The following is a 15878-nucleotide window of genomic DNA, read 5'->3' on the forward strand; positions in this document are numbered from 1 at the left end:
GTTTATTGCCACCTTGTGGTGAGTTCTGGACATTTGTCTGTTTTGCCAGTTTTGAGTTGGATGACTTTATTACTTTACTGTCCGATTTTATGTATTAATTTCAGATATTCTGATTTTAAGGTCTCTCTAATCACAATGACGTAAGTATAGGCATTGTACTGTACATATAGTATAATCCACAGATCTAATTGTGGAATTGTTATTACAACCTTCATGTAGGCGGCATGGTGGAATTATGGTTGGGGTTCCTACCTCATAGGTCTCAGATTCAATTCCCAGCTCAGGTTGTCTAGAATTTGTAGAAACATGGAGGTTAGTAGGGATTGTTGTGTACACGCAATTTGTAGTTTCTTTTACCAAAAGATAGCTGAAAAGATCAGTGAGGAAGGGCTGGAGTAGAGCTGTAAAAATTGGAAGAACGGTAGTGGTATATAATGTAAGCCAATTAAAATACAAACCATAGCAACAATTAAAAAAAACATCTTCAGTAGCTCTATTTCTTTATTTTGTACCTTGCGTCAATATAACTTTTGTCATGTGACTTGTACCAAACCTTTAAAGGACAAACAGGGCAAATAAAAGAAAATAACGGCATAATTATTTTTTTTACAAACTCTTACAACAAACGAGAGCAAGTGTGTGTAGTAGTAGCTCGTACAACATTGGACGTGAAGTTGTGTGAGTCCTGAGATCTGTCTGTGCTGCGTGAGGAGTTGTCACCGGGACTTTTTGCCGAGCTGCTACAACAATGACACCGTGTGCCAAAATCATCTGCCTTTTAAGGGCCCACCAATAAATTGAAGGACTAACCCGATTGCTGGTCCGCTGTGTATGTAGTTATTGAACACATGTAAGCTACAGCTGTGTCGCACGGCAGCTAGAATTGTGTATGAAAGGGAGAGGTTAGTGTGTGCATTTCCGAAGCCAACCTTGGGGAAGTAAACCAAAGTGTACTAACTTGGTGGAAACATCATTCTGTCTGTTTTCCTGAGGTCCTCATTAAAATTAACTTTGGTGGTACGGAAACAGTTTAATACCTGAACGCTTTGTGTAATTATATTGCTTGGCAAGAAAGAAAAAAAAAACACTTGACACATTCACACAATCATTGTTTTGTCTTGAAATCTACACCACTAAATCTTCATGGCTGGTTTTATTACACGTAACCCACCTGCCACTGTTTTAAATGTATACACAAAAATTAGTGGAAAGGAAAGCTGCTTCAAGGAAAGTGTACATTATTTTTAATCTCTCGTTTTATAATCATTTTCACCCTGCCACCGGAGATGGGTCATCATCTTGATTTTTTTTTTGTTTTTTTTGTTTTTTGAGGGGAGGGGGTAACTATAAACAAGTTTCCATCTGTCAATGGGATCTGTTGGTCCAAGGTGAGTCAATGGGGGTTAGGGTTGAACATCTGCTATTCTGGAGTGACTCTGAATAAAAAGTTCAGCCACCATCTTCCTCCTAATGTCCATTGGTCTCAGGCGCCGAGGCCGGCGTCGAAGGGGTGGACGAGCGAGATGCCACCGGAACCTTTTCCCCGCCAGGACTGGATGCAGAGGTCGCGACATCGGAGGTCGTGAGCACCGTGGGGGACACTCCGGCGGCGGCCGCTGCCGCCACCCTTGCGGCGGAGATGGCGGACACGGGTTTGGGCTGAGCTTGAAGTCCGGGGCTGCAGATCAGGTGGTGCCGCTCCCAGTCTTTGTGCTGGCAGAAGGAGCCGCAGTAGCGCGCCGCGTTGCAGCCGCTGCACGTCTCGCTGGCTTTGCGGCCGCAGTTCCAGCAGCACTGTGAGAAAACACAGGACGGCGCGTTAGTAAGAAACTAGGCTGACTGCGGAAAAATGTATATGTGGGCTCACCTCACTGGAATCCTCTTGCTCATTGATAACCATGATGGCGTCCTCCTGAGCCTTCCTCTTGGCGTCGGCCAGCGTCTTTTCCATCTTGGCCCGCTCGGTTGTGATCATCTCAAAGGCTTTTTGCTCAGCCTCGGCCACCGCCTTCTGCACCTCGTCCATGGCCTGCCTCTTCACCTCGTTCACCGCCTCCTCTGCGCACGGAAAGAGCGACGCTGTTTGGTTAGCTTACGTGGACGGCAAACGACAGGCGATCCTTGTAGCGATTTCTCACCTGCTTTCCTCCAGATCTCGTCTGTGACGTATGCCGAGCCAGGTCGTGGGGCAAAGTCTCGCTGAGACTCTGCAGAGAGATAGAGAGAGAGAGCACGGTTAGTGTGTGAGTATTCCTTTCACAGCGGTTTACTGAGCCATGTTGAGTTTTGCGCCATATGATCCTGCAGATTGCTCATCATGTGACTTTCAATGCAGCTGACTATTTTTGCCGCTTTTTTTTTCTAAATCCCATTTATGGCTTCCAATAGCAGAGGTTCCCCACCCTTTACTTTGGAAGCAATGCAAACGGGGTTCTCATATCTGCTTTGGAGACGCAGCAGAATTGTTGTTTATGGTCGTCTCATGTGAGATCTGAAAGCCTCTGAGAGGAATGTGTTTGGCTTGGACGGTGGGGAGGCGGGCCTACAAGCTGTGTCAACATTCTGTGTCTGCTTGCAACTCTCTATCTGCCTGCAAATCACCTTCATCTCAGTGTGTCATTCGATACGTTCTGCATCACAAACCACAACATCAGGTAAGCCTGCAATATTTAATGATGTCACAGTCTCGCTCTTCTGCGACCATGCAGTCTTTGTTGATATTTTCTATATATATTTTTTCTCTCGGACGGCAGGGCTGTCTTCCCGGCTGTGCGGGGGCCCAGATGGTACTCGTGCACGTTGGCCAGCTTTGTCTCGCTGAGCCCGCAGGATGGCCCTTCTGTGGCCGATATGGCCCAGGCCAGTCCTGGCACCTGTGAATGTGACTGTGGCCCAGTGGGGGACACTCCAAGGCTAGCCTGGCAGGGCACAGCTGAAGCGGAGTTCTTCCTGCCTCCACTAGAGGGCAGCGTCAGTCCTGTACTGAATCGGTATTGCTCTTTCTTGACCTTTTTAGCCCCCTTGGGATTGTTGTTTTGGGGGATGTTAACATGCCCAAAAACTCACCATTTATTGCAAGTGCATGTACGTAGGTATCCTGGTGACAATGTACGTATTTGAGGGGGTTAGAACTTGAGCCCCCAAAAGACACAGTAGCATCCCTTGGAATGTTTTATTCCACTGATTCACATAAAATTGGGTGGGCTTTTCTATATCATAAGTGAATGCACGAAAAAGTCTCAACTTTACAAGGATCCGTGCCTGAAATGGAACAGGCGGTCACTCATTTTGGTTTGAAGCAGCCATTTCGGATAAATTCCAAGGTTGTAGTTTGATGCACTCCTACTAGGCAATTTGCCCAAATGAGTCCCAATTGAAAGCAGGTGTCCCAAACAGATGGGCGCTTTTAAATTGCCAAGATTTTTTTCTGCCTATGCCATGCCGTCAAATATGGGAAGAGCATGGCGCCAAAGTTTTGACTTTGATGATTCTTGGAACATTTAAAAAAAAAAAAAGAAAACTCGTTCCCACACTCGTGTCCTCGATTCAAATGAAATTGGGTGGACATGTCAATCATAAGAGGATCCTATTTTAGTTTGAAGCGGCTATTTTCTGCAAATTCCACGGCTCGTAGTACGACGAAATACGACAGTCTCGACGACCAATGCCTGAAGTAAACAACAATAAATGTTTTGATGATTTGAACAAAATCCTCACCAGACTCTGCAGAGTGAGGGCTGTGCGTTTTGGAGAAGGGTGCCAAGCCACCTTTGCGAGCGTCCTCCTGCTCGCTGGAGCGCCGCCTCCAGTAGTTGAGCTCCTCGCGATCCGACTCTTGGCACCGCCGCAAGACGCTCACCGACCGCCGCGTCTTTTCCACCATATCCACGATGGAGTTCAGCACCTGGACACGACAATGTTGAGTTAGCCTTTATTTCAGTTCTCTAGAATTTGTCAATCAAGGAAACTTCATTTTTGTATATTGTATACATTTTCTACTTCATTGGAAAGAAAATCTGGCAGTTGACCAAGGATTTTTTTTTCTTATTCAGTTGTATACTTGATATAGTTTATAGTATTTATGTCAGGATAATGAAAAACACTCATGATCTGTATTAAAGATGAAAATATGTGTTGATGCATCTCTCAGAGAAGACAAAAGACACTTACGTGATCCAGATGCCTCCATTCATCAGCCCACTCTCTGTCAGTCAGCCTGTGGTCCACCGGCTCCTCGCGGTAGCCCCCGTTAGTGCCTGATTAAAAACACACACACACACACACACACACACACACACACACACACACACACACACACACACACACACACACACACACACACACACACACAAATGAAACCAATAAATTATTAAACATGCAAAAAAAAAAACATCATCATTCCAATCTGTAACATGACAGCAGTGTCCTCACATGGCGCGTAATAAATACACAGTTTTATTTTTCGTGCATTTTTTTTGCACATGACACTACTATTGACTTGGGGAAGAAAAAATGAGCGAGATGAAGGATGAGAAAAAGCTGAAATGAAGAGGAAAAGAGAAGCCCCGTGATGCAAAACAGACTTTCGGCACCCGGAGCCGGAGCACATCTGGAAGTCAGCTGTCAAACACACACTCACACACACGCCAAATGTCTCTGCTGGCACCCTCCCCTTGCGGATCTCCCGGCATTCCAGTAGGGAGACACTCAGGCTGAATGCAGTGGCTCTGATATTTAAACACAACCAGCCGCGCTGTTTGCGATCATAAAAAAACACGTGCGCACGACACGTACACATATGCACACAACAAAGACGTAGGAAAGCGCCAATCTCGGTAAAATGCAGAAACAAACAGCCGACAAGAAGCCGCATGCACACTGGGCGTGTTGAGAAGAAGAATGATTCCTATGGTGGCTCGCCTCGACCTCCTGGTTCTCATCAGCGTTCATCAGTTCAAAGCCATGCGTGTGTGTGGAATAGTGTGTGTGTGTGTGTGTGTCTCTAGTTAAGTGGCGGCAGGCGGGCGGGAGACTGTGAGACAAGGGACTAAGACCTCATAAACACAGCACCTCCACCAAAAGCATATCAAGGTGTGTTTGAGTGTGTGTGTGTGAGAGGACTGCAGTCATTTCCAAAGAGAGCTGACAAGCCCACTGAAACGGAGGGCAGATATACACCAGAGTCCATCCAGCCGCTCACGGACAGCGCACCTCTGTTTATACGCGGCACGCCGACGATACACTGAGTACCGATTCATGGGGGCGCCATTAAGCAAACACAGGAGACCACCCTTAATCAAGCAAGCTATCCAGTGCATCTCAAAGGAAAAAAAAAACCTCACGGAGGGTGAAGCATTTTATTTTTGGCAGGCACAATGTTTCCTGCTGTCGAATATTTTTGCGTACGCAACGGCTTCACATACTAGTTAGCGTGCGGCTCGCTTGGTGATGAAGTGCTGCCTCCGGGAGTGAAAATGCAAACTCAGCTTTTTACTGTCTTTTTGAGGGTGCTATAGTTTAAGAATAGATTGCTAAATTCATCATTTATTTCCACAAAGTAGTTGATGCTATGAATTAATTACCTGGCAGCCTGGGTCGCTCTTTGAGCTCTCGTAGCTCCAACATGCGCTGACTGTGCTCGCGGTGCAGGATGTGCGGCGCGGCAATGTCGTCCAGGGCGTAATGCTGCAGGGGCGGCGGCGTCGGGTGCAGCTGGGCGTTGAGCGGCAGCGGGTGCGCGGGGCTGTGCCGGGGAGCCGGGCTGATGGTGCAAATGCGTTTGGCGGCTGGCTCCATGGCCACGGGCGGCCGTTCGTGGAAGCCGTTCTCCTTGACCCTGAAAGTCATTAGCGGGTGCGGTCAGACGGGCTTCCGCTGAATCGCGGGCGGTCTTAAATTCGGTTATTCGAGCTCACCTGCCCGGGCTGGGCCGCTTGACGGCGGCGTCGGAGGGTTCCATGAGGAGCTCGGAGGAGTCCGGAGAGGAGGCCATGGTGGTGCTGAGCAGGAGGTGCTCGTGCTGGGACAGATACTGGGCTGGAGTCTGCTTGGCCGCACGTGCGCAGTGAAGCAGCTCCCTTTGTAGCAGGGGTAGGTTCGCCTGGAGATTACAAAAGAAGAAATCTGCTTAGTTGGCACGTACAACATCCGACAACTAAAGCAACAACAACGTAAAAAGTCCATTATTTGACTTTGGGTGCTGAGTCACAGCACAGCCATGCACGTTGACACATAATCTTGGAAACATTTTACAACAAACTCTTCCACCCCACTTGTGATTTATTTTTTTCTTTTGAGAACTTCTCTGTCTCCATCCTGTCCTCAACATTTCTCTTTTTTCCCCTTTTTCTTCCTTGTCTTTAATTAGAAGCAGACGCTGGTGTGCTTGCAATTACCCCACTTCCTCTCTCTGCTGAGTAAATAAAAGGCAAGAGTTGTCCTTCTTTTTTTTTTTCATTTTGCAAAGCATTTTCAAACCATCACGGCGGAGGTTTGCACAAACAACGTGACCACTTCTCCATATGGCCATTATTACCCAAAACGTACACCAGATTTGCCAAGGAACGATGTTGACATCATCTGTAAATCTCATCTGGAATGGAGGATTATATTGTAAAATGACTTTCGTAATGTTTAACCGTTTCGAGATGATTGTTTGTGGTATTTTTACGATTTGAACAATTAAACTAGGCAATTACTAGACCATTATACAGTAAAACAATGAAATTATTAATTGTGTTTTTCCCTACTTGCAAATTGTTGCTTAATTATTCATAGATGAAAAGACAGTAGACATTTTTCACTTTTTATCTAATGCTTACCCAAGTTATTAAAATAAAAGTTAACTTCATAATTAACATTTATTTGTCTCATAATTTCATGAATTGTATAATTTTCTTAACATTTTATGTTTTCATTCCAAAATGGTCTTTTTTCATCTATTGCTAGTGCTTGTCCGTTTTTATTTTTGTGCGTTGGTGCAACAAACGTTAGGAAAGCATTAAAGAGAGTAAAAACATTGGATGTGCTTTTTTTCTCTCCATGTATGAGGGCGAAACCCTGTTCAAGTCCATCCCAGAGTTGGACTCTGAAGGTCTGCCTTGTTTTTATGGACTGGGATCACAAAAAGGGGTCTTCCCCAAACGGTTCCCACAAAGATGAAAGCACAGAGAGAAAAAAGGGGTGGTCTGGCCCTCACCCCCGGGCCGGGCCCCTAACCAGTGGACATTTGAGAAGAGGCTCTCTCCTTTTTTTTTTTTTTTGGCGTGGCGGATGCAAGATCGGCGGCGCCTCGGCAGCTGAGCGCTCTTCACGGGACAGCGGCGCTCAGAGCCCATAAAAAAAAAAAGAAGGGGGTGGAAGGCAAGACTTTATAGGCATGTTTCACACTTCCGACTTTCTATTCCCTCCGCCTCCCCGTTCCATTTGCCCACCAAAAAGCCTCCCTTCTCCTTCGAGAATGAAGTTGTGACCCCCCCCCCCCTTTCTGTCATAAATTAGCAAAAGCAACGGAGCTTTCTCCTCTCAGGACAGACGGATGGAGGTGAGTGAGAGGTAAATGCGCGGAGAAAAGAGCCGCCGCGGGAAGATTTACAGGCTGCTTGTGGGACCGAGATCCTAAATAGAAAAGTATACACTCCAAGAGACGTCTCCCGGTTACAAAAAGGGGTTCTCGGGGGCACCGTTAAACACACGACGTCATCTGTTGCGCATTAGGTCATGATGGTGAAACAATTCTGAGGAAGCGTTTGCTAAGTTCAAAGTGTCACGGGGTCGTGCGCATCCACCTCACTGCTGTCATGAATTGAAAAGGCAGCAGATAAGAAGAGTAATGGCGCACACTTCAATAAGTACGTCGAAACCACACTTTGCAATAGTGCTCAAGTGCATCGCAGGTTCAAAGGTTGTGACCTATACTATTGTATCATATTAACAGTATTGTTATTATTTTCTAATCAACATTTTACAATTATTTACAAAAATATATTTGATCGTAAGTAAATAAGGTAACCACCATTTTCATTTTAATTATAAAATTAAAAAGTAATTTTTAAATAAAGAATAATTTCTTAAATTACAATAGGGACCACACAGATGTCATTTTATAATAATTTGATTAATTATTAATATGTATAAAAAAAATGTAAGAACCGGTCATGTCTAAACAAAAGGTCAAGATGAACTTGGAGTGCCAGGCTCATGTTTTCAAATAAAACCAAAGCAATTAAATAGTCGTGTTAAAAACAAAGACATATTTTACGAGCGAGAAGGTCGAACTTGAATGTTTTACCTTGAGGAAAGGAATAACAAACGGCCTCAAGGGGAAGTTGGTGGCCTCCTGAAGCCGCGAGTGAAACTCCTCGATGGTCACTGTTGAGTTCTACAAACAGAAAAAGACAATCAGTATACATTCAAAGGGCACGTCCGTGTTGCAAATCTTTTATTTTTAGGAATGCTTACCACCAGAGCCAGCACTAAACTACGGACGCTATCGCCGATTTCCGGCGAGATATCGTTGCCGAACTGCTGCAGCGTGGTCAGGAAGCGCTTGAGCTTGCTCAGCTGCCGCGCGCCGCACGTGGCCGGCAACTGCTGGTTGGCCAGCGAAGATGACGACGATGACGAAGGTCCGTTGCTGTAGCGCTGAGGCGGCGACGGCACGGCGTTGAGTGTCGGCGGCGAATGGTGGTTGCCGTTGGTCACTGCGAAGAAGACAGCCGCAAAGAGAACATTGAAATGATTATTTTTGCACTATAAATCCATGTCGGCGATATAGTGCCAGGTATAACAATGAAATGTTTTTCATTTGTTTTACAGTTCATGCACTTGATTCTTCGATTTCTGTCTACTGGAACATTTCTGACGCCTTTAAAAATCAAAAGACGTACATGCGGTGGTGGAGAAGGAGGCCAGGCGGGGGCCGCTGGGGTTGATGGAGGGCAGGGGGGGCATGATGATGGCGGCACTGCTGCTGCTGCTGCTACTGGGAGCTGATCTGGAATGAGTCTTAGCATCCACAGGAGAACCGGGCATGGCAGGGCTCTTCTTCTCTCCACTGTCTGCAAAAGAGGAGGCCAAACTTAGAAAAAAGGTCCATTTCCTATGCAAAGTTGACAAGTTGTCTTCAATCCTGTTTTTCTTTTTTTTTTTTTACACAAATATAGACACAATGACACTTTTGGTTAAACAAGTTATTTGTTGTTAATGTATATTATAATTTTATTTCTTGAAGTACTTTTCAGTAAAAGAACATACACCCCATGTCAAATTGGAACATTATTGGTGAGAGTAAAAAGCCCACAAAAAGCTTCACTTCTCGTCATATGCTCCGGTATTAACCCCCCCAACCCCCCATCAAAGAGCCAGATGTCTAAAGTTTAGCCCCTCACTCTCGACCATTCAGATCACTAACAGAAGAAATGTTAAAGAATGCTATTGTGCGCCTGGAAGAATGCCCCTTCATTGAGTGTTGCGGCCAAGAAGGGGGATGCGGTGGGGGGGGCAAGAAAGAAAAGAGAGAAAGGGGGCCGGGACTATTTCACGCTTTACTAACAAGATCGTCAAAGCTTTTGAATGTTAAATGCAACTTTTCAATATGCCACGGCCGCTGAATGAGACCACCAGATAAGGGGGCATTGGGCTTGTTTGGGTACCGGCCGGGGGTGTCATTTATGCGGCATAAGGGGATGCCTTTGTTTCCTGCGGCTTCATGGAGGCGACGTACCCCCTCCTCAACCACCAGTATCTCCATTTGGAGTGGATCAGACTTTTCTAAGTGCTCCAAGAAAGGCCGATTAATAGACACGCAAGGCCCGGCGGGGTCGAAGTTCATCCTCGGAGAAGGCCTTTTAAATACGGTTTCATGCTCTTTCCGAGTGGCCTCGTCATCAATGGAGCTCTTTATGTCTCTTTCACGGCCGATGAACTCTGCTCGGCCCTGTGCAACAGGTTCCCAAGTTTATAAAGATGGAGGCCTTAAGATGAGAGCGGGCCACGCATAACAATGGAGGCAGAGTTAGACTCTCACGAGGGCTTTGGGATTTCAACCTCCAAAGGCTGTAACACACAACTTTACCCATTCGTGATAGTTTAAGTAGAGCCCTGAAACGATAGTTATTATTATAGAGATTGATGTGATATAGAAATGCTATAAGTATTAATACATACACTACCGTTCAAAAGTTTGGGGTCACAAAATTGTTTGGGTGACCCCAAACTTTTGAACGGTAGTGTAAATATTATTATAATAAAATATTATGAATTAAATATTATAAATTATATCTTATATTTGTATAAGATTATATATAATCTATGAATATAAGTATACATATATATTATAAGATTTTTGACACAGAAGATTATATATATAATCTATAAATAATTATCTAAATAAATATATACACTACCGTTCAAAAGTTTGGGGTCACCCAAACAATTTTGTGACCCCAAACTTTTGAACGGTAGTGTATATACATAGATACAGAAACTACAATAGCTAATTAGATGCATTACATTTTTAATATCAGAAATGAATAGAGTATTGTCAGTATTAGTGGTGGTCTAAAATTAATTAGAATAATAAGATAATGTAAACATTACTTTTACTGTATATATTTGGAAAATAAAATAATAAATGTGATAAAAAATGCACAAATAGTTTCATATACAAATTTCCTACAATATGTCCGTAGTATGAATATATGATAGCATAATAGTGTCCGTCCGTCCGTCCGTCCGTCCGTCATTCAACAGCACAAGGCAACTCGAATATGATGCTATACAAAAATATGTCTGCACAAGCTTGTGGAATCCATATTCGTGCCTCGCTCTTCCCCCCCTCCCCCTCGTGCTGCCCATCTGTCGCGCGCATGCAACATCTTTGACTGTTCAGCCTGCTTCTTCTCCGACTACCCACTGTGCCTTGGCTGCCACCGCTCCCTCCTGTCCACCTGTTCACCAACGAGGGGAGCAGGAAGGACGGACACACACGCTTGTATCTACCGTATCTGCGGTGCCAGTGCACAGCAGGATGCAGCCTGCAGCGCACACACGGAGACACACTTGCGTATGGTCAGGAAATTAGACTGACATCTCAATAACACAATCAATGAAGCATATGGCCTTCATGTCAACACTGAGAACACACAACACTTATTAAAGCGGGGAACGCACATACCGATATTTGCGCATTGCCTGATGTCTCTAAAGATTCTCTATTTCTTCTTCTACTACTATTTCGTGTTCGGTCTCTCCCATTTTGAAAATTGGTTACGACAACAAGGGGGGCGCCTCAGATGTAAGGTGAGCCCGCACGGTTGCGTGACTTGATGTGGCTGGCGAGCAACCCAGTTCGCAAAGCGAAAGTCATCAGGAGTGTCTATAAGGTTGCTTAGGCTTACGTGGTTTCCTAACGATTGTTACCACAGCAACCTAAAGGGCACATCTATCTCTTGGTTGCTAGCCAGGTGCTGCTTGTTTGTTCAGGTTCAGGTGATGCACGTGTGCATTAAAACATGTAATTGCCTCGGTGGCTGATGATTGCGAACGAGGCGGAAAAAAACCAGTCCCGCGACTGCCCCATTTAAATGTTAATTTAGGACAGCACGGGAGTTCAGATATATGACATGACGAGACGTAAACAAATGTGCAGGATTTATCACGCTTATGGTTTCACTCCAAACTATTAAAGTGTATCTTATGTGTGAGTTGCTATCTCTTGACCGCCTTTTGGAGATGAGGTGAGAAGAGACGTAACGCAGGCCCCACTCATTTATCAGTGACATCACCGAAACACTCGGGAGGACTTGCAAACACATTTTATTGCACTTTTGGTAAAATACCAATTCTCAAATCTGCAAAACCAACAACTTTTTGGATAAAAATAAAATGAGATCATCTACACTTGTAAGTCAAGGCAGCGGCATATCCTTTTTGAAAGAAGCGACACGTGTCTCCTTTGCGACAGCACACACATCCTAAAAAGCCTTTGAAAACAGCACATTCATTCGACCTGTCGAGTGGCTGCGAAGGTTACGACAACAACAACCTGACACCAAGAAGATCACGCGCTGTCGAGTGATAATGGTTTGCCGCGCTTGTGTTGACAACACGTGTGTGTGCGTGTGTGTGTGTGTGGAGGTCAAGAGGGAGCACACGACAGAGGAACAGATGTGCGCCGCATTGTGGCGCTTGTGCATGGACGGACGGGGACCAGGTGCGGCCTTTGTCTGCTTAGCATTTAAGTCTACTCGCTCTCATTCAGTCGTCCTCGTGCCTCACGACACCACCTCCCTCCCCCTCCGACCCCCAGCCAACCTACATGTGCTCACTAGGAGGAGGGCGGGGGCACTTGGGGTGGAGGGAGGGTGTATTGGAGCACCCATGTTTCCCTTCACAGGTGACTGTTGGAGGTCCCAGCTGGCCAAAGCTCTTGGCACATTAGATCCATACTATGCAGTACAACAGTTCATCACCATGATGATATCAGGTTTTTTTTTATTATGACATTTTAATCAGGGCTGAGCTAAGAATGGTCGAGCAAGTTTTTACATTATACCATCTAGACTCCTGTATTTGTGAAACACTTAAAAATTGGTTATATGGCACAGGCGGAGCTAGAAGGTGGGGCCACCGGGGCACTGCCCCCGCCCACCCCTGAAAAATGTTCGTACACCCTCAGGTGCTAGGCCAGATAATTAATTTTTAGGCATTTTCCGGTTTTTCTGGGAACCCTGAGCAGAATTTGGACCCCGATCACCATGTTTGAAATTAGTACCATTACCCACTGACACACACAATTCCAAAACGGCGACCAGCTTTTGTGCATTTTTACCTGAAAGAGGCTCCTGGTCAAAGTGCCCAGAATTTTCGAACAACTTTTTTTAAAAGACCCAGTGTCAAAAAACCTATTGGTCATAAACATGGCCGTCACTACCGAGACTGAAGAAGGTTTGTTGGTTAGGTACGAGCAGGGAGAGGCAGATGGAGAGCAGGCGGGGCTCGGTTCAGGAACAAGGCTAGAAAATACTGTTTTCATTGGGTTTCATCAGAAAGACAAGCATGGCTGTCCGACTCCGAGCCAGGCTGTTTTTCTTGGCTCCGCCAACCGCCTTCCTGCGCCATCGACTACATATTTGGCGCAAGCCCAACGTCAACACGCCGCTCTCTTCACTCAGGCCCAGGGAGGGGTAAGAGCCGCCGGCCTTGTGGTACTGCCGAGATATTTAAGGTGAGAAAAGTATCGGGCTGCGTCAGAGGATAGGAAATCAAAGAGGACTAAGGGGAGGATAAAGACAAAGTGAGGTGAAGGACAATGAGTCAGGATAAAAATGTTAGTGTGACTTCCATGTGAGAAAGCACAGATGTGTTCCTGGAGCGAGGAGAAGCCCTGGCGTAACCTCGTCGCTCGGTGGGATGATTAGAAAAACACAGCTGTAATGCAGCGTGCCGCATATTGTGGAAAGAAAAGGAATCAGGGGATGGAATTGTACTTAGTGGGAGAGGAACTGCGAGAGGCCACTGGCGAGGCATACAGACGGTATCCATTAAAGTAAAAAAAAAAAAGGGGGAGCAAAAAAAAAAAAAAGCACAGTGATGTCCTTCTGGAAGCGGATTGTTCGGTACTGCTGCACATGAGGTCAGAGCTGGTAGAGACCGGATTTTGGTTAGCCACTCTATGGTTAGAAAAGGTAAACCCCAATATGGTTAAGCCAAGCTATGTGGTTATTTTGAATACGCAAGGTATCATTCTTTTTATGTTTAGTTTGACAGTAAATGTCAACTGGGAGTGTCAATAAATAGCCCGAGGCCTTTTCTTTTTTTCTCAGAGAATCTTTTTACTAACTTTATCGGACAAAGTGCTCCTTGTTAAGCAAGTTGCGCGACTCCCACCAAATTCTGCACGTCACGGAGGAGCTAAGTTTAGCCTGGGTCGTTAGCGGGTCTTTTATTGAATGTGCTTTTTTTCCCCAAATCAAATCCATAACACAGTTATCAGTTCTGTTTCATGGAAATATAATATTCTAAGGATCCAGAGATTCTTTTCTGTGCAAAAAATAAAATCACTGGTTGTAGGTGTAAAAGTCAAAGAAGCAAAACAACTTCACTAGCATGCAATTGCCTGAAAAAACCCAAACCGCTGTTAAAGACATTTTGGGGTTTTGGTTATGCTCAATTTGGGGATCTTGGATTTGTGGTCGTGCACCCATCAACACATCATCACCGACTTTGGGGAAACACTTTCACACTGTTGGCAGATCGAGTAAGTAAGGTAAAGTTGCCCATGGAAATAATGGCAAGCGGCGCGTTAGGACGTCTGCCTTACACTTGAAGGCTCTGGATTTGTCCTTGGGAGAAGTGTGAATGCTTGTTTGTCTATATTTGCCCAGTGACTGACTGTTGATCCCACTTCTCTCGGCGAACGCCAGCTGGGATAGACTAAAAATCCCGACATAATAAGTAATAAGAAAATGGATGGCTGGAAATCTGGAAATGGAAAGCTGCATCTTTAACCAGACGATCAATCACTTTTACATCTGTCAGCAACCATCCAATCACAGAGTTGTGGCTTGGGATTCCAGTGATGGCAGTAAATTTAATGTGTGTGTGTGTCTGTGTGTTTGTGCGTATTGGCTACAAACACCAGGTGATGTCTATTGCCTTTGTCACACACGTACATATGTGTGTGTGTGTGTGTCTGTGGGGTACACGCACACACGTACACACACACACACACACACACTTAAGGTAATGGATTAACTGCCTATCTGGTTACTAGCCTTCTCACCTCTCTGTTGCTAATTGATTATCCTGCCTATCAATTATCATTCCTGTGAGCCAGCATTCGAAATTGGAAACGTAGCTTTTCTTTGCTCACCCAAAAATGAGCATGAAGTGCATTCCTGTGCAGTTTCAAAGCTAGAAAATCCACTTAAACCAAAAACAGAATTCTACACACACGCACGGGTTCTCCAAAGTATTTCATAAAGCAGAACAGAAAACGTAGCGGCTGACCTAGATCAAACGGCGTGTCAGGGGACCGCACGGTCCCAGAATTGGGGCTGGACCAGATGTCGCCATCACCACGTGGGTCAGGCTGAAGATGTTTACCCAAAACTCCCCTGACCTACTTTACATAATCACATAACCTTCCATTTCTTCTCTGACATTCATCCGGGGCCACAATTACGGACAGAAGCTTCCCGCTGGAGGAGAAAAGCGAAAACTTGAGGCCAAGCCTTAAGTAATGCAGCCCCTAGGTGAAAAGACGGGTGGGCGAGCGGAGCCCAGCTGTACGCCGCTGGGAAAGACAGATAAGTGAAACAAAGAGGCCAGCTGTGCTCCGGAATATTAGCCGGGGAAAAAAAAAGATACATCTGGGGAGGATGAGCATGAATGATAGGGATGTGTTATCTACATACATGCAAACTGTTCATTTGAATACCTTGCATTCTTCTGTCTTGTTTAAGTCTGTGACCGAAACCCCCCCCCCCCCCCCCCCACACACCCACAGTGTGTCCTTGCAAAACTTAGATTAGTGAGAGTACAGGTGCGTCAATCCCACAAATCCACCCGAGACGATTGCAGGCCGATCAGCATTCTTTTGTAGGAGGATTAGCCCGGATGCTAACTTTGTGGTAGTTTTATCAGAACCTGCACAAGGTTGTTTTTTTTTTTTTTTTTGCACATCCTCAAGTGGGACTCTTAAAACTCTTAATCATCTAACATGCTTGACATAAAAGTGCTGGCCCCATTTGAACTGCTATTAACCCAATGCCCCCCTTGTGTCAAAGGAGCCCATTCTAAGACTGGAACTACTCTTGATAAATGTTCATTTATATATGTATAGAAAAAAAAGTCATCATCAGACATCTCAAACA

The 15878-nt window shown here is 45.3% G+C and overlaps 1 protein-coding gene and 1 long non-coding RNA gene across 3 annotated transcripts in view; one reads left to right on the forward strand and one right to left on the reverse strand.

Annotated features, from left to right (window-relative positions):
* Window positions 1–483: 483 nt before the first annotated feature.
* LOC119123360 (protein CBFA2T2-like) overlaps window positions 484–15878 on the reverse strand; it is a 41283-nt gene continuing 25888 nt past the window's right edge. For both annotated transcript variants that reach the window (XM_037252392.1, XM_037252391.1), the window contains 10 exons: window positions 8889–9059; window positions 8461–8702; window positions 8291–8380; window positions 5916–6100; window positions 5583–5836; window positions 4171–4256; window positions 3718–3904; window positions 2139–2207; window positions 1868–2058; window positions 484–1794 (listed from right to left, as the gene is read on the reverse strand). In XM_037252392.1, the coding sequence (XP_037108287.1) occupies window positions 1468–1794; window positions 1868–2058; window positions 2139–2207; window positions 3718–3904; window positions 4171–4256; window positions 5583–5836; window positions 5916–6100; window positions 8291–8380; window positions 8461–8702; window positions 8889–9033 (1776 nt within the window). In that variant the 5' untranslated portion in view covers window positions 9034–9059 and the 3' untranslated portion in view covers window positions 484–1467. The remainder of the gene's footprint in view (window positions 1795–1867; window positions 2059–2138; window positions 2208–3717; window positions 3905–4170; window positions 4257–5582; window positions 5837–5915; window positions 6101–8290; window positions 8381–8460; window positions 8703–8888; window positions 9060–15878) is intronic.
* On the forward strand, window positions 2441–4032 carry LOC119123367. The gene is made up of 3 exons (XR_005098034.1): window positions 2441–2654; window positions 2754–2990; window positions 3721–4032. It is a non-coding gene; the product is annotated as an uncharacterized LOC119123367 (long non-coding RNA).

The sequence above is a fragment of the Syngnathus acus genome, chromosome 5 (assembly GCF_901709675.1).
Source record: "Syngnathus acus chromosome 5, fSynAcu1.2, whole genome shotgun sequence".
NCBI classification, from domain to species: Eukaryota; Metazoa; Chordata; class Actinopteri; order Syngnathiformes; family Syngnathidae; genus Syngnathus; species Syngnathus acus.